General features: G+C 49.4%; 1 protein-coding gene across 1 annotated transcript; it reads right to left on the bottom strand.

Moving 5' to 3' along the window:
* Positions 1 to 9293: 9293 nt before the first annotated feature.
* On the bottom strand, positions 9294 to 24340 carry RPIA (ribose 5-phosphate isomerase A). The gene is made up of 9 exons (XM_083835005.1): positions 23994 to 24340; positions 20098 to 20158; positions 18390 to 18445; positions 15366 to 15425; positions 14872 to 14936; positions 14693 to 14761; positions 14023 to 14164; positions 12596 to 12695; positions 9294 to 10529 (listed from the first exon to the last, which is right to left on the bottom strand). Exons 1-9 carry the CDS (start codon positions 24243 to 24245, stop codon positions 10432 to 10434), a joined length of 903 nt encoding a protein of 300 aa, XP_083691131.1. The 5' UTR covers positions 24246 to 24340; the 3' UTR covers positions 9294 to 10431.
* Between the last annotated feature and the right edge of the window lie 607 nt (positions 24341 to 24947).

Genomic DNA, 24947 nt, shown 5'->3' with positions numbered 1-24947 from the left:
TGCTCTGAGCTGTCCTCGTCACTTCTCACACGCCGTCTGCCAGCACCGAGCCTCCACACACAGCAGGACTGTCTCGCAGGCTCATCAGGCTGCTTCTCTCTGTCTTCAAGGCAGGAATTAAACCAATGGAAAATCCATTTTAATTCCATCCCTAAAAAGTGCAGGAACTTTGTGTCCCACCACTTGCATTCGTCATATAAATTAATTTACATCCTGAGTGGCCTTTTCTAGTGGTTGAGTGCATTTAACAGGAAAAAGATGAAACATCCCACAGAAGTAAATGGTTCTTTTATACCCGAATGAGCTTCGGATCATGGGTAGCAGAGGAAACCTTGCGTCGCATGCGATGTGCAAGCTGCAGCAACCATAGAGACATGGGGCGAGCTGGAATCAGGATGAAGTTTTGTAATCAAGCTGGAGAGCAAATGAGCATTCCTCCCTTCCCTTAACTCTGCTCACAGATCGCTGCTCCACTGAAACACCCAGAGCTGCTCACCATCACGCGGCAATATCTGCAGTTCAGTTCAAAATCGACGGGATTACTCACAGCTTCACAAGCCCAAGTACGGAGGAGGGTCACTGCGAAACACTGCCCATCATACGTTCCCAATCACATCTCCAAACGATAAAATATGATTTTGACTTAATATGCTCATGCAGCAGTAGGAAAGTCACACCTTCTGCAGGGATATGCACAAAGTTGCTCGTCATTTTTAACAGCAGGTGCATGGCACGTACCATCCACCATACCCATAGGAACTGCAATGGGTAGAAGTGCCCCGGTTTGCACTTTTTATTCTTTTATATATTACTTATTATTCCTGCTTGGTTAGAATGGAGTAACTGAGTTGAGTTTATGGTCTTTTGGATCTAGCTTTTAATGCTAGGTGATAGAAAAATAGGACATTCATTAACTATGTTTTACAATACCTGATTAAAATAATACCTGATGCATAGCTAAACAAGAGCTAAAATAAATAGCTGATGTGCAGACCTATGCATCATCTTAATGGGAGGAACAAGCAAATTAAGGAAATATTGTATAAAGGAGAGCAAGGGATATAATCCCATCTCAGAGAGCTGTCATCTTAATAAATCTTAATTAGTCGAAGATGACAAGTCAATTATAAGTAAATACTTACAAGAGGGGAGCTATGAGGAAGTTAAGTCTTCCATTTTACAGCGAGCAGATTGCTTTGCAGTCCTCATGCACATCGTGTTGGATACTTGCTGTTTTCCCCAGCTCCTCTAGGCATCATTGCCAGTCATATACTGAATCCCAAAAGCCTTTGGATGACGCGGGGTGAGGATACGGGATGGAGTTAGCCCACTGCATGTGCTGCACCTGCTGCAGAAGCTGAAGCCACCAAGGGACTGAGACACCCCAGCACTGGATTTCTGCTCAACACCTTGATCTCCACAGGCTGGAGCGATACCGCTGTGTTCTCCTTGTCTCTGGATTCCCCAAGGCCACCTCCTGCTCACTCCCCGACCTCAAAGCTTGGCCAGATGGCTCCCACCCTGTTGGCCCACATTCCCCAACTCACCTGTCACAAGGTTATTTTTTACAGAGCCTTTAGTCAAACTCCTCTCCTGCACTATAAAGCAGTGCTTATTTTGTCCGTCTGTGCACCTGACTTCAAACGCAGGTGAAAAACAGCTGAGGCCAAGAGATCTGCTCGTGCTTACACACTTTGCTGAGCACATGGGCATAGCTGAGGCTTCGCAGATGCAGGAGGCCAATCCTTGTTATGAAAGGATGCTGCTGTGCATAGGGCAAACGATGGGGGAAAACCATCCCCTAAAAATCATTAGAAGTTTTGCTGCTGAGTGCAACAGCACCGGGATTTTAACCTGAATACAGATTTGGAGCATCACTGCTGTGAGAGAGAGCCCTGAAGGACTTAGCTAAAATCAATGGGAGTGTTAGAAATAAGCTCTCAATGCCATAAAAAAGGGCAAACAATGTGCTTGGATCTTCATAGGATCAGTGTAACTGCTGGGGAGGGACAGAAAAAGAGTTTTCAACACCTCTGTCTTTGAAGATCTCTCCCATCTGTAGCTGCAGGGATTGGCTGCAGCAGCACTGACTGGTAAAATGTCACCACTGCACATATAAACTCTGTTAGAAACAACAAATATTCCCTATGAGGGAAAAAATAAAGGTCAATACTGTTTCAAAATATTTTATGCAAATTGAGTAAAATCTATTCATTTTTTTTTCTTTAAAAATGAGACATATTTTGAATGGGACCTTTCACGTGTTCAGAACTCCATAGGTACAGGATAAGCTGAGGGGGGTAAATTTTTGTTTGTTTGTTTTGTCGGTTGTTCTTTACATCTTGCTTTATCCCAATTACATCTTTCCAAAAGAAACAGCTGCAGCACAGTCTCCAGTTCCAAAACGAGCAGTTCCCTGCCTCCAGCTGCTTAGGCTGAGGGCTAATCATCACAAGAAACTTCTGCTGAACGGATTTTCAACGGACATCAACATTGCAGGAGGAAACCAAAGCATCGCTACCGACCCATTCAAACAGCAGCAGGAGCTTTAAAGACGTCCTTCATCCTGAAAAGCAATGTTAGAAGGACCAGGCTCTGGGACTTGGGTAGGTGCTGCCAGGAGGGGACAGGTCCTGTCTAAATTAGATCAGATGAATCCGCTTGGCTCTTTCCAGAGGGCTCCACATTTGCTCAAGCTAACTGCTCATGTAGCCTTTGAGGGGCATCTTACATGAGACAAATCCTATTACTGATGCAGCAAAAGTGGGAGTAAGTTGCTCCTGGTCCTGCTGTCTCCGTCTGTTTGATCAGCAAAATGGGTGCAGAGATAGATCGATAGACAGAGAAATGTATTACAGCAGACAGGATTTGTCCACGCTTAGCCAGCTGTCTGGCTAAATAGCAGTATTGATCCTGTAAATAATGACATCCCTAAGATACCTAACTTATTCTTCAAGCAGTAAGTACAGGCCTCGGGGCATGGATGTCTCCACAGGATGAATTTTGCTCGGGAGAGGCAGCCATCCACTGCAGAGCAGCTACCGAATGGGGACTCTCTCCCATCTTATTTATTTCTCTTCCATTAGCCAAATGAAGGCTAGAAAGGTATCGCACTTTTTTCCCCTCTTATTTACTGCATATTCAGTTTGGGACTTTGGGTATTATTTAATCCAGAAATGTGCAAGTTTTCGAAGCAACCGTTGACCGAACAAGGTTTATTAGCCCCTTTATAACCAAAACGTTGCAAATCTGGAGGACTCAAAGCAGCTACAAGAAGCTGCATTACACACCTAGCTAAAAAAATACCAAACCTGTGAATAGCATTTGATAAGATTTTGATTGAAATGTGGCAAACCATTGCTGGCACCTCCAGATGCACAATCCTGAGAGCGAAGGTTTTTACAATGATTCTTCTGCAACAGCTTCAGCTGTTAAGTTTCGCACTGACTTGCTTTAATTCATGAGTTCTGGCTAAACTAAAAAGGGATTAAGTAGTTTTATTACACAATATTCAAAACAAACTGACTTGCAGAGCACTGCTTGCACTGACTATACTGCATTGCCTTCCCTAATACAAATAATACGGTAATAGCTGTTATATACAATAATAGCTAATACAAATGCCCAAATGTTGCCTCGAATTTCAAATATTTCAGTAAAGTAAAACTGAAGAGGACTCTGCAGATGCCCACTGATGTTACTGTAACACAATCTGGCTGTCCTTCCCCATTAAAAGTACTTCCAAATCAGTTAAGCAATAGCTACAGAGACAATTATATAGAGAAACAATATATTATATATTATATTATATATATGTATATTATCAAGAGAGACAACACACCCCATGGCAGGAGGGCTGGAATTAAATGATCTTTAAGGTCCCTTCCAAACCAAACCATTCTACGATTGTATTAATTTTCTGTCCCAGTGTTAGGAAGAATTCTGTTTCCCCAATTCATTTTGCAGTATAAAATTATCTTTATTTAAAACCCAGAAAAAAAAGATCACTGCTGATGTGATATTAATACCTCTAAAGGTTTGCGGATGCTGGTCACTTCCATTAACCCACCAGTTGCCCTCCGGTAGGAACAGAGCTCGTGGAGATGGATATAGTTGTGATATCCAGATGCCTACAAGCAACACTGCCAAAATCAAGTTACTTTGGGAAGAAATAGAGTCTATTAAATAAATACATAAATAAATAAATGGATGACAAATATCCATTGGTTACAGAAGACCAACCCAAGTAAAAATACCCCATCCTCAGGGACTTTGTACATTTTGGGGAAGCCAATATCTGACTTCACAGCCATGTACGGAGAAACTTTTAACTATAGGCTATATAAAAAAGCCCCAGAGAAGCTCGTGCCATGTGGTGGACTGTTGGTGGACACCTCTGGTGGACATTTCTCCAGGTCATTGCAGGAGAGCAGAGAAGGGGATACAGTTCAGGGGTGAATCCTTCCAGCCCAGGCATCCCTGCCAAACCTTGGAAGATCAAAAAGTTTCATTTCATACCGGAGGTAGAAAACGTTATCACCAGAAATACCCTATAGTTTATGGCCTAATAAAACAGGCAGGGAATACTTGACTTAAAAGACTAAATTACTATCACTGCTAACATCGGGTGCACTGGATGGTGACGGCGTGCTGAGGGTGCTGTTATCCCAGACGGATCAGTAACTGCCAAGAATGAGTTTCTGCGTTTCATTTCATGACTGTGATGCCTTCGTATGAACATAAAACTGAAGGTAACCGTGAATGCCCACTCATAATTTAGTAAGGATAAACCAGACAGATTTACAATTTCTTCTACTAAACGGCTGTTTAAAAGGGAACCAGTAGCAGTCTTAATTTTTTGGCTGCTTTTCAGTGACACCGATGTGACTGACTTCGTATTTGTGGTAACATGGGCATTTGGACCTGGTAGATTTGTGCTTAAGGCTAGGAAGTCTGAGCAACAATATTTTTAATGTCCTTTTTTTCCAAAGTATGTCCAAAAGTGTTGAAACCCCACAAACGAAGTCAGCAGGGAACAATTTTAGCCAGATCTTACCAGACATTATTTTTATTGTTGAATGGAAAAGATGTTCTTAACTGCTTGCATTAAAATACAGTTTAAAAAATTCAGAGCTTTGTCCCTATAGCTGTTACATTTTTATTTTATTTTATTTTATTTTATTTCATTTTATTTTATTTTATTTTTGTGCTGCCGTACAACCTGAAACATAAGAGAACATTCAGGAGGAAGAGGTTTGTTGGAGGACAACAGGGAGGTTCTACGAGTAGCCTCGACAAAGACAACAACGAAATAATTTCTGTTAATGATAGCTGCCTGTTCTCGTACGGGTCTGAACTAAAAGCGATTTGTACCTGCTATCATCTCAGCAGAGAAAAGCATTTAAATAGCAGCTTGTTCTTCAATTATATAAGATTTTGCTATATTAGTCATGAGCCGTTGGATTTGGATTCCTCGCTGACCTGGCCCCATCCTCACTAAGCTATATTTAAAATTAAAGAAGGGAATGGTGAGCTCCTTTTTGAAAACCAATACTCGTGTAAGGACAAGAGGAAGACAAGATTAGTTTTTTAAGCAAGGAATTAAGATAGTAAGACAAGTGTCATACCGTCTAGATTTACAGTGGGGTTTTTCAATTTAATTTGACAGTGCCAAATACATTGCATTGGGATTAAACTGTACAGGTTATTAAATCGTGATTACCAGAAGCCAGTGCACTGTAGCAGGCAAATAACTCACAAGTTACTGAAATTACAGCTTTGAAAACGTTTTAAGGGAATTAATGTTTAATTAATGACTTTGATTTTTAAGGCCTTCCAGTAATAGCTTCACTAAGAGATTACACAAACCTGCCAGACATTGTAAGCAGAAAGGGTATGTGATGTTGCTGGTTTTATAATCAGCCTTGCACTGGAACAGCACCACGAGGGAACGAGGAGATTGGTGTGCAAAAAAAAGGACTGTCCCAGTTAGGAGGAACTTCACCTTCTGTGATTTTTTTTTGTTTGTTTGCATGATCAAATTTATCTATCATCCTTTTAATATTACAGCATTAGACGAACTTTGAATTTAGAGTGATCCAAGAATATCCCTAGTTCAACCTCCCAAGTTAACTTGGATATTAATGTGCAGGGATGTTTACAGGCCTAAAATGATTGTTTAAAGTTAGCACCGTGCTGCTGGCTTCTTTTTGGTGCTAAATGCTGAGTAATAAATACTGAGTAATAAATACTGAGTAATAAATAATATACATCATCATCACTTTATAATTTTCCAGCACGAGATCTGTATGAAACCACGACTATTGGTTACAAAACTAACTTACACCAAGAAATTTTTGTACAAACTTTTTCTTTTCTTCCTTAGTAGTTTAAGTAGTTTCTCATATTTATGTAGTTTCTTAGAAGAAGCTAAGTCACTGATCCTTCACCCTTTAGCTCACCACGTTTACCGTGATGATCTGACGTTACCTCACAAGGCTGTAATTGTAATTAAGGGAATTTGGAAGATGTGTGTGTGACTGCCTGTAAAAATGCAAACAGGAAAGTCTATTGAACTGAAAATTATAAACATTTGGTAGCAGTTTTCCTACAGAGATGACCTTACAAGGACTCTCCGACACTAAAACACTAGGGATCTTGATGGCAATTTATGGTGCCCAGTCAGGAGACCGGGACATTTAAAGCTGACCTGTGGAGTGCTGTAATTGTACTGGGGCTTTCCGACAGGTCTGCTCTTGGTGGGTTACAGAGGTACGGGGGTGATACAAAGCCCACTGAAGTTATTGGAAAGGGAAATGCGGTAGTTTGTAGGTTAAAAGTAGTTTGAGGTTAAAAAAAAAAAAAAAAAGCATAAATGGCATTCTAAAGTTCCTCTTTTTAACCTGAGATACAGAACATTTTCGCTATTGTATTGGGTAAAATAGAACTGCAAAGAGGTTTGGGGGGATTCACAAGGCTTGACACATTTGAAAAGTCCCTTGGAAAAAAAAGTCACTTCTTCCTCATTTCTTCCTGGAGCAGCTGGACCAAAGCCGAAGCCACCAGGAGGTATCTGGTTAAAGCCACCCGACTGACATGTTCCTCCAGACTTACCAACTTATCCAGATAAGCAAGGAGAAGGCTTTCCTGGGTTGCAAGATGGACCTGGCTCTATGTTTAAAAGGTATCAATACCCATTACAGCTTGCTAATAGTCATTACAGCTCGTTTTGCTCACTGCTTATGTGATCATTTTCTCCTTATCACTTGGTTTGGTTTAATACACAGAGCAAACAGCCTCTGTGCTGCCTGCTTAATTATTTCCATCTCTTTGTCAAGTTTCTCAGCGCAATAATTACGTCAGCTCGTAAAACTAGTCCTACAGTGGCAATAGCAGGAACCTGACAGAAAGAGTTGGTTTGTAACATGGAGCAAGGTGGTTCACTTTAACTAAACACTCAATTTCTTTCCCCTTAGTTTAATTAATTCAGCTTAATTATTTAACCTACTAACCAAAGGTTAATTTGATTGGATCTGAAGCACTCTATTATCATATTTATATCGGTTGGGGTTTCTTTTTGGAATGAGCCTCGTGTTTTATTACCTCTCATCCTCATTAATTTTAGTGCTGCTGTTGGTCTCTCTTGAAACGTTTGTTTTCTCCAGGGCCAAGTTAATCCATAATTCAGCGCTAATGGTAAATCAGCTGTGCGTTACCCGCTGCGCTCAGTGCTAAAAGCGAGGCCAGGGTTGGCGTGCAGGAGATGGATCACACCCTCTCATCACGGTAAGGTTCAGGTACTGCAGTGATATTGCACCCTAAATTGTCACAGCTACTCTGCCTTGGGCATTAAAAGGACAACTTCTTCCATCTGCTTTTCAATTTTTATTATTTTTTTTTAATGCCATCTTCTAAAAATGCATCCCTGCTCTTCTTCCTGAGCAGGGTGGGATAGAGGTGGCAGCCCTGCTACTAAAGGCTTCTTAAGGCTATTTTAGACTGCACCTTAAAAAATAGAAGTCAAAAAGCAAATGCCACACTACGAACCGCCCAGGGTGTTAAAATCAAATGTAACAAACACAAACTCAGGCCCGGGAGCTGTTGGGAGAAGCCGTCCGGTGTGCTCACAGGTGAACAGCCCCCTCCCTGGATGGTCACAGCGTGTCAGGGAGCCCAGGAGCCTCTCCACTAGCTGTGGGGAAGCACCAGACCCTTCTCCATTAGGTGGATTTTGAGTCAAGGTGCCCTAACCCAGAACATATCCACTGACCAAAAATCTGAGCTGGAGAACTTTGCACAAAACCTGCATAAAAATCGGCACAAAGCCTCCAGACCTGGTTCAGACCCCAATTTTTCCTCCATCCCTGCAGATTTTAATTCCATCCCTGCAGTACATCGAAGTCTGCGTGCATAGCCCATAGCCCAAGACCTGCTCGAAGTCCCCCCGGCAGGGACAGCTGCCAACAAAGCACCAGGCTGTGCCACGAGCATCCCAAGCACCCTGAGAAGCTGGAGAATTAGACTTGCCACGTTCAGGCTCCGATTTAACAAGCCCCTGCTAAGCACAGAGCTGAATGAGATCACGTCTGGTCCGGGGCCAGGAAGTAATGGTGCAGTAATGGTTTTATTGGCTTTTTCAGAAGGAGCTGTTCGACTTCAGAGAGTCAACAGCAGCGTTGGCTCCCGCTAATCTCATTTTCAGAAGCGTGCTGTGTGAGAAGCAGCTTCCTCACAAAGCTTTGCTTGATTGCTCTCTGTTTATCTAGGATTGCATTAGGAGCCCGAGACTATCTGAAAGCAGCCCGTGGCAGTCGGAACAGAGCTATGATTTTGGGAACGGCTTCTGCAGCATCAGATTTGCGAGAAGAGATGCTCCAGCCTTTCCAGCAAGTTGGTGACTGGGTGGCAGCCAGCGTGCTCAGTACAAAGAGGTTCAGAATTCACAGAATAGATGTGCAGAAAGGGGAAGATTTAAAGGCATAAAAATAGCTCCTTTCTGTGAAAAAGGAGCTGTGTTTTCCATGCCCAAGTTTCAGACATGCGGATTTAAGACAGGCACGTGGTAAGTGTTGCAGCTAACACGTGATGATTAGAGAAGGGTTAATTGAAAATAATGTAGTGTATTTACCTTAAGCAAAAGGAAATCAAATGCAACGACAGGGTGAATTTAGCTTGGGTGAAGTGCTGTTTTAAGGGAAAAGTGCAGACAAACTTTTAAAGGAACTAGAGCATAAATCAGTCTCACAACAACCTGTCCATGGAGTAGTTACCTTAAGAATGAAATCACCACCAGACCTGGTATAACAGTTCTTTATTTCAGTGTCTCTAACACAAAAAGAGGGCTTGCATTTTGACATCAGAACCATGCAAAGCACCTGTACACAGAGAACAATATATCAAATGAGTGTCTCCCTCCTGCTACATATGGTAAATTTAGGCAGGAAGACTCGGTTTTCCTTCGCATTCTGCTCTATCCTTCCACAAATCAACCAGCTGCGAGAGGTGATAATTAACCTTCATTCCAAACCAGTAATTTGCCACAGAACAGTATTCTGCACTGCCCCAAGCTGCTCATAAATGCTTCCGTAAACATCCTCAAGGACCCTCAGGTTCTGCTCTCCTTTTACAAGGATGAAGTTCTGAACATCTCCAGCTACTGGAACAGGCTTTAACAGAGGTACTGCGGTAATGCAGTTGTACAAGAACAGATTTTGGCTCAAAGGATGAATGTCTCCTCCATACAGAGGCCCAAAAAAGGCCCTCATTAACACCCCAGACACAGGGACGCAGAGACCACAGTGCCCCTAGGCTCAGAGATTTGTCATATGCACAGAGGATTAATTAGACATCCCAACTATTAAAAAACAGTGGTGTAGAAAAAATAAAAGGCATAAAATACCGAACCAAAAAGGTTCCAAATAAGGCATCAGCAGGTCCCAACTGGGTGTGCTCCCGTTATGCACATCATCCTCCCAGCCAAGGTGGCTAAGAATGACGCATTAGGGCTGTATTTCTGACCTCAATCGTTGAGCGCTAAGAGCAGCCCGAAGGGTTCAAGTTCTGTTCCAAAAAAAAAAAAAGAAAAAGAAAAACAAAACAAAAAAAACACAAAACAAGAAGTATTCTTTTTGGTAAATATTTCTTAGAAAATCAAAATGTTAAAGCAATTTGTTTAAATGATTCTTTAAAAAAAGACAACACTCCTATAAAGTAAAAATATATATATATCTAGAAATAGAATATAATTTCTTTTGTGTTTTTTTTTTTTTTTTTAAAAAAAGACATTCAGTATCACATCAGCGGATTCTGGTCAACTCCCCGTCCGCCTCCTGCGATACCCGCTGCTCGTTAAGGCAAAACGTCAGGCTGGCACCGTTACGACAGCTGAATCCAAGTGGCCCAAGGCGAAGCAGAGCGGGCAGCGCGCCGGCGTCAGCGGGGCTGCTTCTCCCGCACGCTGACCGAGCCGTCCTCCATGCCGAAGTACACCACCTCTGCCATGTTGATGAACAGCCCCGTCTCCACCACACCTGGGAACGAGAGCATTAATGCCAGAGAGGTTTACAGAAATGTGTCCAGCCTGGGTGACTTGCATCAGCCACACCAGGAGCCTTTACCACGCAGCCAGACCGAGGAAATTCTCTACAGAGTAAGAAACAGCTCCCAGAGCTCCCCCTGACGTTCACACCACCCCAGCCACCACGTTTACACTAATACAATCACAAACATGGCATTTTCAGCTGTCTGATGACCCACAGGAATCAGAGGAAGCCACACAGCCATAAACTTACCCACTTTAGCTTTTAAACACATCTGAAAAATTATCTTCTTAGAGTACACCTGGATAACACTTTTTCAGATGTTAAGACAGCAGATCTGCTGCTGCCTCTGCAATTTGTAGCCCATTAACAGGTGTGCTTCTGGTTGCATTTAATTAGGTAATTATGGGGTGCTCTTAACTTCACAGTGGTCACTGAGTCGCAGCCAGAGCCCATAAACACCCAGGCTAGTGGTTTCCAAACCAGGCAGGTGGAGGATGCAAGCCAGCGCCATGGGTTCAAACAGAGCCTCCAGGCTTTTCTCCCAGCCAGCAAGAGACTCCTCTAGGAATCAAACCGAAACTTCCTCCGGGACAGGGGAGAAAAGCCAGCTTTTCGCATTGCTTAAATCTTTGATACCACAGGGATTACGGCCACAGAAAGGTCCATGAGAAGTTAATCGCGCTGCCTAAGGGGAATTAAGGGCAAAATGGATTTGAGGCCAAAGATCAAGGAGGAAGAAAAAAAAAATAGCACCAGAGCGATGCTCATCCAGTTGGTCCTTCCTTATACAGGCAAAAGAAAAGCCCAGGGATACCATTAGCTCTGTTTTGAGGCACACGAAAACCTCAAGCATCTTTAACACTGGCAATTTGTAGCGATGCACAGCAGCCCCCAAGGCAGCAGCTTGCTGGTGCACGTGGCACTCAGCATGCCAAAACCCTGGTCCCGTAACAGACCCAAAGACAGAGGCCACCAATACTCAGAGCCAGCAGCGAGACTGCTGGGTGAGCCCACGCGAGCTGGCTAGGATATGGAGCACTGCACGGGGACAGCCCAGCCCAGCAGCGCTCACTGGTTCATTTACATCAGCCACTGGTTTGTTTAGATCTGCTCCTGCCAAAGGTCTGAACCCGCCATCTACTGTTGGCTGCAAGCAAGTGCCAGGTAATTATTCAGACCACAGACACCAGGACAAGCCAGGGCAGAGGTAACACCCTAGCAGCTTGCTCCGAGAGTTGGGAAAAGGAAAATGGGTTTGTTTTCAGCAAGTCAGCCTTCTAATAGGCATTGAGGGAAGCAAAGCCACTAAACAGAAGCAGCTTTAAGTTACTGGGAACCCTTCACCAAGCCTAAATTCATGGCCTCTGGCTGGTCGTGCGCTTTAATCGTGGTGCCAGGACAATACTTTGCCACTTTGCAACAGGATCCCAGCCTGTTCCTATGCGTTCTGGCAATACACCAGCAGCAGTGAAGCTAAAGGCAGTCCTGCTGTGCACTGCAGGGGCAGGAAGTTATCTGGGATGAACTCAAAAGATACAACACTATGTATTCAAAAGCTGGCCAGATTCAAGAGCAGACTTTTGCTAAGACCTCCAGCCAAGATAGCCAGATGAGGCTGAGCCAGGCTTCATCTGCTCAGGAGTCCTTGCAGAGAAGCTGTTCCATTTGCACACAGTATCATTGGCCACTGCTTCTCTTTTGCACATAAACAGCTAAAACAATAGGTATGACACACTGCAACCTTACAGCAAGGGGAGCCCCCAGGGCTACACAACAGTACTGAGACGGAGCTGTAAGCAGTTTCTGGATAACACAGCCCAGTGCAAAAACAAAAATAACACAGCCCAGTGCAAACCCCTCGATCCTGAGTCCACCAGCGTTTCCATTAAAAGCTCCTTGCTAAATGGACACAAGGAGAGTAAGGAAGAGAATAAGACTGGCGTGTCTAAAATGCAAAATGGTGTACACACACACACATACACAATCCCAAGGTCAGGGCTTTCTAGCATGGACCAAGCCTTAGCCAATGTTTGTTTTTTATTTACAGACATTACCTGGTATCATTTTGATGGCAGTGTTCACTTCGCTCCATTCATGAACCTTGTCAAACTTCCAATCCAGGATGAAGTTCCCGTTGTCCGTCACCACGGGGCCCTGGGAAGCAAACCCATCTGTCAGCACCGCGAGCTCTTTTCCTAGCAAGCGCAGCAAGGGACTGTCACAGCCTCGCACCGGGAGCTGTCCCCGCTGCAACAGTTTAGAGAAAGTCATCATTCAAGTAAAGGAGGGCAGTGCCCTGCTCCACGAGAACAATAAGCCTGTAAGAAAAACCATCACCCGAGGCAACTGTGCCTCCTGCATTCTCCTGCATACAGGTCACAGATAATAACGCAGAAGCTGGAAATAATGATGCGATTTCATCACTGTGGTAGAGGATCCTTTTCGCAAGAGTAAAACCCGATGAATGTCCTAAAAAAGCTACCATATACAGCTGAAGCCAAAATAAGACCCCCTACCCCAAAGATAAGGGTGTGCCACACACTGCTGGATGCCATGGGGAGGTTTTGGAGCTGAAGGACTGCTGGCCTTCAGTGTCCCAGATGTGCTCTGCACTCTCTCAAGCCCAACAGTTGGGTCCTTTCAATAAAGCCAAAAAAACTGGGGCTGAGAACAAGGTGTCTCAGCAGCTAGGAGCAGGGTTTGTGACCACACACTCCAGCAAGGACCACGGCAGGAAAAAAGCATCCTCCAAGGTCATGGCTCGTGCTGGAGCAGCACCAATGTGCATTCCCCAAGAAAGGCTGGTCTCAATATATGGAGAACAACTGGTTTGCTCTTCTCAGGCTCCTAAACACAGCCCCTCAACCTCTGGCCAAGGGATGAAATGCACCAAAACCAAGTACTCAGCCTTTAGGCGTTAGCTCCAGCTGTTCCTGCAGACAGCTCTCTTTTTCCCTGGCTAAGTCCCACTGCCCCAGCCAGGACAGGACAGTGGCAGTGGAGACAAAGCAGCTTCAGTTTTAATTTAGTCCAGCTCTTGCTCAGTGTGGCACACAGGAGCCTGGGATCACCAGGAGCTGCTCGCCCAACCCAAGACACATTGGCGGCACAGACTGCCCTCCAACCCCAAACATCCCTGCGGAGCAGCAGGTCAAGTATTTGTGGGTGAGATGGAGGCCCCGGCAGGACAGAGAGGGTTCCCACTAATACAGTGACCGGGGCTCTGAACAGAGAGACCCAGAGCAGCCCTCAGACGTGGGCTTGGCAACCCCTCTTCTTGTTCAGGGCTGCTTGCTTTGAGAGGGAGGCCAGAGAGGCCTTCCGTGAGCAACCCCGACATCTAAACACACAGTTCATTAACCGAAGTATGACTGGGGAGGAATTACACAAGGGGCCAGATCTAATCAGACGAAAGGTCCTCCGTTTGGTCACGTTCAGGTGGCTCCTTTGGGCAATCCCGGGGCCCATCAGGGCCACTCACCGCTTTGCTGACAGCCATCCGCAGCTCTGCGGCACCCCCAAAGTTTCTGGTCAGGGCTCTGGTGACAGGGACGTAAGCCATGGGGATGACTTCAATGGGGATTCCCTTCTTCCACTGCTCCCCGAGACTCTCTGATTTTTTCCTGAGGACACGGTTTGAGGCGGGATTGGTGTCAGACATCACATTGCTACCACAATTAGCTAACATAAGACACTTATCGCGTTCCCTCTTGCCTATCCCTCAGGTGTAAGGCTCTAGAGAGCAGAGCACTCCATTTGCACATGCACGTGTGCAGGAAGAACAAGTTTAATGCGGAAAGCTCTGCTGATAAGCCCCGTTTTTACACACTTTGGACAAACAGGACAGAGGTTGGCTTCTCTACAGCCTCGAGGCTGCATGCACAGAAGGGGAAATTTATTCCGTGCCGACAAGCACTGAGCTCAGAAAGAACGGAGCAGCCGTTTCCCCACAAGCTCTGCTGACTCGGAAGCAGCCCTGCTGAGTTGAAAATTAAGGAAAAAAGGCCAGATTCAGTTGGTGAAGCACTGGGAATCAGGCTCATCTCCACTTATCCCTGCTCCCCTGACCCGCTGGAAGAACTGTAATAGCCTAACACGGGACCATCCAAATCCTCCCACAAGACAGAGGCGTAACAAATCTTAATATTTACCTGTAATCGGCAATAACAATGAAGCATTTGGCATATCCTGCAACTATCTTCTCCTGCGTCAAGCAGCCACTGCAAGGGAAAAAAAGAAAACGTCAGAAAACATCGGACTGCTCCTCGGCGGAGCCCCGAAGCCGCCCACCGCCGGCGCCCCACGCAGATGCACGGACAGCAAAGCTCACCCGCCACCTTTGATAAGGTTGAGGTTTGAGTCCACCTCATCCGCTCCATCGATGGCAACGTCAAGCTGTAGGGAGAGAAGAAATTGGGTGTGGAAACCTCACCCACACGGCCTCAAGGCGCTGCTCTCGGTGAAGACGGGAGGTGAACTTGCCGTCTCAGGGGACCACCCGGAGAGAAGCCCTGCTCTTCTTGGTCACGTCATGGTGTCGGCGGTTGGGATTTGAGGGCATTTGTGGGTTTTGTGAAGTGGAGGAGCCCGGTTCAGCAGACAGAGACAGCCTCCTGGCCCTGCAATCCCTGCCCGAGTCACCCTAAAAACCCAGCCTCTCAGCCAGACCGCTGCTTTGAGCAAACTAAAAAGCCCAGGGAAAAAATAAATTAAGCTGGTTCTCTCCCTTCCTGCAGCTTTTCTCCCCAGGGAGGACAGACGAGCCTGGTGCTTTAGGAAGGACCAGGCTAAAGGCAGGGCAGGTGAGGTCTCGGTCCCGCTTACCTCTGGATGTCGGTCCAGGTCACTCAGCGTTAAGCCGTTCTGCAGGATCAGCTGCCGGGCCTGCGCACCAAGAACACAGCGAACACCATTTACCAGGGGCAGGGAAGGAAAACAGCCTTGTGGGGTCGTTCCCCCCGCCGCAGCGAGGATGGAGGCTCCCTGGGAGGCCTGCAGGACTCCGTCCCGAGCTCACAGAGAGGCTGTGGCCAGCACAAAGGCACGGCAGGGAGAAAACGCTGCTTCCGCACCGGATTCTTTCATCCAAATAATGACGATTTGAACTCAAACGCTCAGATGGTGCAAAGGGAATGGCCTGAGTGCAGGTCTCTCCATCCTAAACAGCAGGAAGCCCCATCAGCTTGGTGGGAGACACCCGTGTCTAAGCCTGAAGACACATATGGGATTTTTGAGTCCTGTATTTTCCATTTCAGCTTGGACATTATATTCCCCTGCACCCATCTAGCCCCTCGGATTTCCCTTGGCTGAAAAATGGGAGCAGGAAAATGAATTATTTGCACCGTAGCGACATGGGGCTAACGATAAAAGCGTTATTCAAATCGGAAAGGAACAAACAACAATCGAGAAAGCAAAAAGGAAACGCACAACTCATGGCAAAAGTGTGGGAAGCCTCCTGAAACAGCAGTTTGGTGGCCCCGACCGGCTTTTACTGAAGTAGCCGTGCATTTCCCTCTAGTGGCAACACGACACAGCACCTGGAGCCACTCTCCCCTTTGTCCACCTGTTTAAATGTAAGACGGAACTTACAGAACCTTAAACGGGTTGAATTTTCTGTTGCAAATCACTGTTTGAGTGAGAGTCCCTTCTTGCATGAATTCTGCCTGAGTCTGAACTTCTGATTGTGCTGTGGCTATTCCAAGAAACCCGTGTCGCAGCCTGGATTAATTCATTCCCAGCAGTTTTACCCACTTACAAAGCGCACCAGTCACACGTAGGGGCATTCCAGAAACATTAAGAAGAATTAGATAGTCCTGGCAATGAGAAACAACTTGTATCTTTTCCATTTCTCTATCATTTTACAGCATGCAGTTTTAACACCCATGAGCTGCGGGCTCTCGATCAAACTGTGCACTGGGATTGCCCCGAGGGCTCACCAAGTACAAAAAGACCCCCGTCAGTGGGCGTACATTCGTGGTGTTCGTGTACGGAGATTTCAGGGATCTGGGAATTGAAAGCATTGGAAAACACTGTGCTGCACATGCAGGCCAGATCCTGGACAGGCTCAGAGCGAGCGGCGTGGAGACGAGGTGGCTCTCCTCGGGCCCTCTGCTTGCAAGGCGATGAGAGCAGGCCGGCAGAAATCAGCAGCAGAGCTCCCACAACGGGGGGCAAAGTGGCAGGACCCGCGCAGCGCTTGCACGCCCCGAAATGAGCGGGTTAACCCCGTTTCCTTGCCCAGCCCCGGGGATCCAACATGCAGTCCGGAGCACTGCGTTAGCTGGCTGGAGGACGGGTCCTTCGGGGATTAGACGAGTGACGGGTCGCTGCCAACAAGGGTCTGGCTCCGTGCTCTCGGCACGCGTCCGGGTGCAAAGAAGAGACAATGCAAAAGCCAAGGGACGGATACTTACCCCGGCACTAGCTTTACTGATGGTGACGGAATAACCCAACCTTACAACAGGGAAGGGAGAAGAATAAAAGCCCACTGAAAGCAATTCTTCCTTGCCAGTGACCTCAGGCAGCCATTTACACCTGTACGTAGCGAAAATAAGAGGCTGTTTTGCTGACCTGGGAACGTTTCCCTGCGAATTGGTTGAGGTCTAAGAGACTGCACGAGATACGAGGCAGCCCCACATTTGGGGGATTTGGGCTCGTGCAGGTGTGTGACCTATCTCCTCCCTTTACCAGCAACCTGGGTGTTTTACTGGGAAGGAACTCTAATGTTACATGCACGATCCCAGCACTTCAAGGCAGGGCAGGCTCCAGCTCACACTCACCATGAAACTTTTATCAACATTCCCTCTAAGACCTAACAACGTAACTCAGAGGAGTTTTTCTACATTCTGACAGCACGTGGCATCTCAGGATGGGGATCAGTTTACACAGATCAAAGAGAGGCCATCACCACAGTGTATGCATAAAGCAGAAGTACTGATATAGGTTAAAATATATATATATATTTACTCTTTGCTTTTTGCAGCAGTTTGCCACTGGTTGTTTGCAACTGCTGAGAAGAGAGAGCCTCACGTTGAAAGAACATCTGCAGGGCACAAGGGTGTTAAGTTTTCATAAGGTTTCAGGATGATTTAGGTTGGTCTCCATCCAACCTCCAGCTCACAGCAGGGCCAGCGACCAGGCTGCTCAGGGCTTTGCTACACAAACCTCTGAAACTGTGCACGGCCTCTCCGGGCAGCCTGCCTCACCGCAGGATCGGCCTCACGGTGACAAAGTTGTGACAGAAGTACAATCCCGGAATCCACACCAGGACTGAGAAAAGGACAAACGTCCAATTCCCAGACCGGAGTGTTGCCACCCAGCCTTGAAAACCCTGCAGGTGGCCCCCGTCCCACAGGCTGGCACCGTCTCCTCACCCCACCCTAAGGGGACAAGGTGCACAGCTGCTCCTCTGCAGCAAGTTTCCACCTCAGGGAACAGAGGCAGAGAGACCAAAGGCATTTGCCTGAAGGCACAGAAGCAGCTCAAAAGCTTCCTGAGCAGCTCTGGGTTTTACCACAGAGCCACAATTCTCCCTCTCCCCGTCAGCTTCTCGACAGCTAGGTTGGTATGAGCTGATCCCTGCAAAGGTTGCACTGCAAGGGAAAAACTAAGCTGATTTCTCTCCCGCAATCTCTTGTAAAACCCAGCTGACACACGCTGTCAAGCTCCTCCTGAAAACACAGGAGCTCGCGCCGTGATTTTTACAGCTTTCAGGGCCTGATACAGAATCAGGGAAGGAGACTCAGCGTCTCCAACGTGTTTTGCATTATGAGCCTGCGTCACCACAGCCAAAGGAAAGATGTCTGTGAGCGCCTGGACGAGAAGAAAACAAAGGAGGGAAGCGCTTACCTGAAAGGACGTAGGGATGCAGACAATTGTCAGGTTCTCTTCTTTAACCCGCTCGGCTGGAGGAAGAAAGCAGAAGCCTTGGTTTGTTCGTTGCAGAAGGGAACACCGCGCACCAACTCTCGCTGTAAGGAATCAGCTCAGAAAAGCCCCTCTGAATCACCGCAATTACTTGCTTGGCTTGCAAATAACTCGGTCACGCTCAAAATGCCAACAGGAGCCACCCTGCAGGGGCTCAGGCTCTGTCTCTGCAGCAGCGTTTGAGCATCCCGGACACCACGAGCCGTTAACCTTTGGGTCTCCAGCAGCGGAGGCGCGAGGGTTGTGCCTCAGCAGCAGCTCCCGGGACATCGGCCCCGCTCCCCTCTCTCGCTCCATTAGACGGGCTTTGCTGTGCTCCTTGTAAACAGAGCCGCAGCAGCTGCCTGAGAGGTTTTCTGGCTTGTTGCCTCGGGGACTTCGCGTCCATTTCTTATAAAACATTTAAATATACGGCAGGGAGAGGATTAATGAAACACGGTATTCCGTTAAACGGAAGGAAAGATTTCTTCCCTCGGGTTAATTTCAAATTACGAAAATCTATCGGTACGATACCATTATGGACAAAATGTGATTTTAGTAAATACAGTGCAACAGCCATCTCATCAGAACAAGCACATGGGCCACAGGCTTCAAGGCAACGCAGCCCTGCAGGGGTGGAGGATGAAATACACGGGGCCACGTGCTGCTACAACTCACATCTCACATTTCTTTTGAGATCGATCCCGTGTTAAATTTGGAAGTGGTTGTAACACTGAGGCAAAGCCAGGCAGCTGAATCGCAGCTCCCAAGCCACCTCCCAGACCACCGTGTGCAGGAGACGTGGTGTGGGGTGACGTGGGGGTGACAGGCAGATCACACCACGATCCCTCCTGTCCCCTGCCCAAGGAGCTAGGAGTCACCAGGGGACTTTGCAGCCACAGCAGCCGGAGACACCCCGAGCTCTGCTTCCAAATCAGAGTCCCAAGGCCGAAAGGGAACTTTAAACCTCGGTGCCCACCGTAATGAAGCACGAGGATAATTACCCTCACACTCACTCTGCAAAAATGCGTTTGCTTCACTTGAGAATTTTGCAAAGAGGCTGAAAATTTCTGAATCACACCCTGAGCAAATTTGCACCTCGAGGCAAGCCGATCGACCTAGCTGTAGGGTATAAAAAAAAAAGGCGCGGCAGGATTTCATTCCTTGCCCTGCTTACACCTCAGCAGGACCCTCGGCGTGAATGCCGTGCGTGCGAGCAAGCAGCGTGAGCTGCATGCAAACGGGTTAATGGCAGCAGAGCAGCTGCATGGCCCGAAGCCACAAAGCAAGTCAGGACCGGGCAGAGCTGGAAGGTTTTTGGCTCCGGTTTGGGCAGAGCTGGAAGGTTTTTCGCTCCAGTTTGCGGCGGGTGCCAGTAAAGCGCATCGCCTGGCTCTCCGGGGAGAACAGGTGGAAAGCACTGCCCTGCTGAGCAAAGCCGAGGGAATCAGTCCCTCCTCGGGGCTCTCCGTGCAAAAAGTTTGGAGCACAAGACCCGGCTGCAACCTCCGGCTTCGAGAAGGACGCGGCAGCGGGTGAATACACCCAATGTATGAGCATGAGCTCTACGTACGCCTGGTTATCAACTAGTTGGGGCAGCTGGGCAAGAGGACTTTCTGGAGCGGGAGCAACGTGAAGGGGAGCACCCTACCTAATCGATGCACCGCGTGGACAATCGTGGAACCGCTTCCGATGCCAAGAACTTGGTTGTTCTGCAAATCAAAGAGAGACGGGAGAGCCGTTAGTGGGGCACGGTGCAAGGCCTCCGCTTTTCCAGCAGACTCCGTATTTTGGGCACGTGCAAGGGGAACCTTGCACAGAGCTGCCCGCTGACACGCTGACAGCGTGCTTCAGACAAGGAGAGGAGCTCGCTCCAGCACGGCAGGACCGCTGCCTGCTCTCCGTGAGGGTGCCTGAGGGATTTTAAGCAACTCACCCACTTCTCACAGGACCTGAGCTCGCTAAGTACCGCTGCGCCTGGCTCTCGGTGTGCTCAATGCACGCTCGCTGCTGGTTGCTGGCAGCGCCAGAGGCAGCCTCAGCAGCAGCACGTAGGGGCTTGAATTCCAACTAATCCTTGAGGGACTGTGAAGAGGGCAGCCAAAACAACAGGGTTTGTCCTCCCCCGCAACAGCCCAGCGCAGAGCAGGAAGGAAGCCTGAGAAACACTTGCACAGGACCTCACAGCTCAGCCTCCTGGCACTCCCAGCCAGCGGCAAGTCTCCTCGAAAATAAGCAGCCCAGTTTGCAAGCCCCAGCCCCGACACAGGACGAGTCTTTTCCTTCCGAGAGCAGGCGAAGGGGAAGGTGAGCTCTCGGCAGGCAACGGCAGCACTTCTCCTGCCGGAAAGCTGGGCGCTTCCCCCAACACCACAGAGGAAGAAGGTGAAACGGCCTCCAGATAACATCTCCCAGAGAAGCCGCACAGTGACAGCAGCGGGCTGCTGCCAACGGTGTTGTTAGTAAATACTGGGCATGCACCAGCAGCCAAGGCAAAGCAGTTCCTAGAAGATACAAACACCGTCCCCTAACACGGGGCACGGAGCTGGCTGCAGGAGGCTCCAGCGACACCCCTGAAGGATGAGTGAGCCTGGCAGCGTGTGCTGCAGAGGATCACGCTTTAAACACAACTCAGCCCTGGACTTTTCTCTGCTCGTGGTCCAGCTCGAGGATCACTGCAGTCTCACCCACAACACAGACACGTTTCTAAAGCACGCCGCAGGCTGAGGGTGGTTGGGCGCAGTCGTGCTGCCTGCCCCAGAGGATGCTCTGCCGTGTAAACCTGTGTTTTATTATCAACTCAGCCTCCCACCCACCGAGAACTACCTGTGGCATCTCGCACACTAATTTTCGGTGTACTTGCCCCTGGTTTGGACGGGATCCAAAGCTTAAATTGACTTAAGAGGGCACGATATCACTACAGAGATTTCAGACGCTAAAGACTTCCAACCAGCCAGAGGTGCAAGCACAGAGCTGCTGGGTGTTACTTCTTGGATGTCAGGCTCTTCCTCCGTGAGCTACAAGTCGGAGCTCAGCAGATGTGGACAAAGCCACATCTGCAGCATTTCAACCAGCTGAAACGTTACCGGGACGTGAGCCTGCCTGGAAAGGCAGAGCTCAAGGCAGGTCACACTCCCCTACGATTAATGACTTCCCTTGCTTCTGCAGCTTAAAAGCTTAAAAAAAATAAAAAATTCTTTGAAACCCAGCACACAAACAGCTCCAGCTCTTCCTAACCACCGTGACTCTGCAAAAGAAGGGGAAAGCAACAGATCACCACTGCGTGCTTGCGACACTGCCAGCAGAGCTACGACATGGGAGAAGCCCAGCAGCAACCAGGGCTTCTCAGTTTCACCTGCCTGGCTGGCAGAGCCCAGCAGAGCAGCTGCAAGGGGCGAGCAAGGCTCGTTTTGGCCATGCAAGGGGCAGTTTCATCTCCTTGACCTCACCTCTACAGGCTGGGACAACTTTTTGGAAACCCTAAAGCAATGGTGAAAGCCTCAGCATCAGCCACCCCATTGTAATGAAGTGGGAAGAGCTCACCAGGCTCATCAACAGCAATAAACCTGAAGGTGTTTATCGGTGACAAGAGGCAAAGCACCCTCCTGCAGGAGGTGGCAAGACTTTGGTCTCAGTGGGTTTCCCAAAATTCAGTTTAAGCCGTTCTAAACCGGTGCTGTCACAACCCTGGCCCTACCGCGGCTCCCACCTCTCCCTTCTCAGCTCCAACCCCAGCCAGAGCAGGGGCAAAACCAGCCCAAACCCACCCAATTTTAAAAACGGGTGCATAGCAAGCCTGCCTTGAGTTACAGACAGGGCACAGCACAGCAAGCGCACCAGCAACACCTCACAGGCATGGCCGGTCCAACACAAGCTTCCAAGATTCGGATTTACATGAGCAAAGAGCTGGAGATAAACAGCACAAAGGCCGAAGTTTCCTCACGGGCATCTTCAGTCCTCTGTGGCAGGCGTGCCTACAGCGGCGCAGGAGGAGCTGTATAAAGGCAGAGCTAGCTGTCCCCGGGCAGTTTAGGGGTCCATGCTACCTGTGCTGCTCCTGTTTGAGCTCCTCCATCCCAGTGTCTGCTTGAAGGGCTCCTGCTCCGGTTCCATGGGTTCTGCTCTCAAAACTGCCCAGGGACAAGCGCTGGGGGTAAAAACACTGACCTGGCTTTAATTAAATGAGAAAGAAGAGGAAAAAGAAAAAAAAAAAGGTATCCCCTGCTAATCTCCACCTAACGCAGCTGCTGCAGGCTGCCCAAGGAGCTGATGTTAGGGAGGACGGCCCCAGTGCCGTGAGCCTGCAGCAGAGTCAGGCAGGAGAGCTGTGTCCTGCACAGCCCAGCCCCAAACCCAAACCCAAACCCAGCAGCACCTACCACACGTGCCTGGCGCACTCGGGAGGCGATCTGCAGCTGCATTTTGGGGGGATCCTACTGCTCCCTCTGCTAGCAGTGATAGCAGCAACGGCCAAAAGCAAAACTGTTAGGCAAAGCAGCTGCTCCCTCCCGATACAAGCTGAAGGGGAGACGCGTTTTCTGCAGTAGCTGAGACCACCCAGCTCTGGGGGGACTCTGACTTGCTTCGCCACCATCGCTTCAAGCCAGCTTGCAGAGCAAACACTGCAATACTACCCCCACCGCTGCCTCTTTCATTATTAGCCAGGCCCTGAACTTCAACCGGTTGGGACAGGGCCAGACGTCACCGTTAAGTCCGCCCGACCATAAAACAGTGCAAAAGCCAGGACTCAGGAGTCACGTTGTGCCCCGAAGGCTGAGGTGCACCCGCCGCGCGACACCCAGCAGCGCCACGCACTGAGCAGCCCCGCTCCTGGCGACACAAACCCTTCACAAACCCACACACCGTGCAACTCGGGGCTTGCTTTCGGCAAGGGAAGGAGCTGACGCCACCGAGAACTGGGCTCCCCCTGCCCCACTGTCAGCTCTGCAGTGGGCTGGGGGAGGGCAGAGCGGCTGCAAAAGAAGCAAGACACTTACGGGACAGCGGGGAACCCGCTGACGACCGGGCCTGGGGGCAAGCAGGGTGGAAAAAGGGATTTTTTTCCTCCCCGAGAGTGCTAATATGGACGTGGAGCCCTACACCCCCTTCTTCAGTGCTGTTGAAGAGATGGTGAGACAACCCACTGCTCGGCAATAACCCACTGCTCGGCAATAACCCACTGCTCGGCAATAACCCACTGCTCGGCAATAACCCACTGCTCGGCAGTAACCCACTGCTCGACGACAACCACCGACCCTCCAAGTGTTGCCCACCAGCCTGTCCCAAAGCTGGGACACTTCTGCTCCTATCTAACCCTCGAGGGGGTGACCGAAGCCCTTCGCCCCCTCTCCCCCCTGGCAGGGGGCTGCCACCCCCTGTCCCCCCCCCCCCCCAGGGCTCGCTGGGCTGGGGGGCGACGAGCCTGGGGGCGAGCCCAGCTCGCAGGGAGGGAGAGAGGGGAAAAACTGAGGGTGTCCCACCCGGGGGGGGCTCGGGGACGAGCCTGGGGACCGGGACGGGACGGGGCAAGCAGGCGGGGTCCCTCACCTGGACGTGCCTGTCCACCGCCGCGCAGGCTGCCAGCCGCTTGGCTTCCTCGGCCATGGTGCCGCCCGGCCGCCCGCGGGAGAAGGCTGCCGCGGCCCCGGCCGCGTCCCCGTCCCTGTGCCTGTCCCTGTCCCTGCTCCTGTCCCTGTCCGTGTGACTGTCCCTGCCCCTGCCCCTGCCCCTGTCCCTCCCCGGCGGCCGGGCAGCCAGGGCGGTGCTGCGGAGCGGGCCGAGCCTGCCGGGGAGCCGCATGCCGCCGCGGCCCGCCCCCGGGGGGCTCTCCCGGCCGGGCTGCGGGCCTGGGCCGAGCCGGCTGCCTGCCTCCCTCCCACCTCCCTCCCTCCTTCCTTCCTCCCTCCCTTCCTCCTCCTCCTCCTCCTCCTGCTGCCGCGGGAGGCTGGGACTTGTAGTGCGGCCAGCCGAGGACTACAGCTCCCACAGTGCCCCCGTGGGGGAGCGGCTCCCGGCCGGGCTGTGGTGCCGAGGGGTCGGGGCAGAGCTGGGCCGCTCCCCTGGGGCTGCCCGGAGCCCTTCACAGCCCCTGTTCCCCGCCTGGCAGCAGGGGAGCTGCCCCCACAGAGGCAGCGTCACCCCTGGGACAAGGGGGGACACGGACGGGACAGGAGGTGCTGGCCCCTGGGGCGGCCGGCACCCGCTGCTGCTTCTCCCAGCATAAAGCACAACGGGGTTTTCCATCAGGGAGCGCATAAAAACCTTTTCTTTTTTTTACTTTTTATACATATTTTCCCCTCTGTCGCGGCTGGTCACCTGCTGACACCGTCCCCCGAGACAATCCCGGGGACGCGGGTCAAGCCCAAACCCGGCAGCCAGGCTGAGACCAGGCACTGGTACAAAATAAAAAAGCCCTCTCCGGGCTTCGTCCCACGTAGGCAGCTGGGATTTGCAGGTACAAGGTCACACCACAACGAGTGGAGAATCTTTTTTTATTTGCAC

This window comes from Anser anser (genome assembly GCF_964211835.1).
Source record: "Anser anser genome assembly, chromosome: 4".
NCBI classification, from domain to species: domain Eukaryota; kingdom Metazoa; phylum Chordata; class Aves; order Anseriformes; family Anatidae; genus Anser; species Anser anser.
The sequence above is the reverse complement of the archived record's forward strand: the minus strand, read 5'-3'. Positions and strand labels throughout refer to the sequence as shown.

Coding starts and splice junctions, on each gene's coding strand:
- RPIA (XM_083835005.1), bottom strand. CDS start 24,245: ATGCGGCTCCCCGGCAGGCTCGGCCCGCTCCGCAGCACCGCCCTGGCT. Junction 14,937..15,365: donor ACCTGGACCGACATCCAGAG/GTAAGCGGGACC, acceptor CTCTCCCTACAG/CTTGACGTTGCCATCGATGG. Junction 14,165..14,692: donor ATTGTTATTGCCGATTACAG/GTAAATATTAAG, acceptor CCGTGTCCTCAG/GAAAAAATCAGAGAGTCTCG.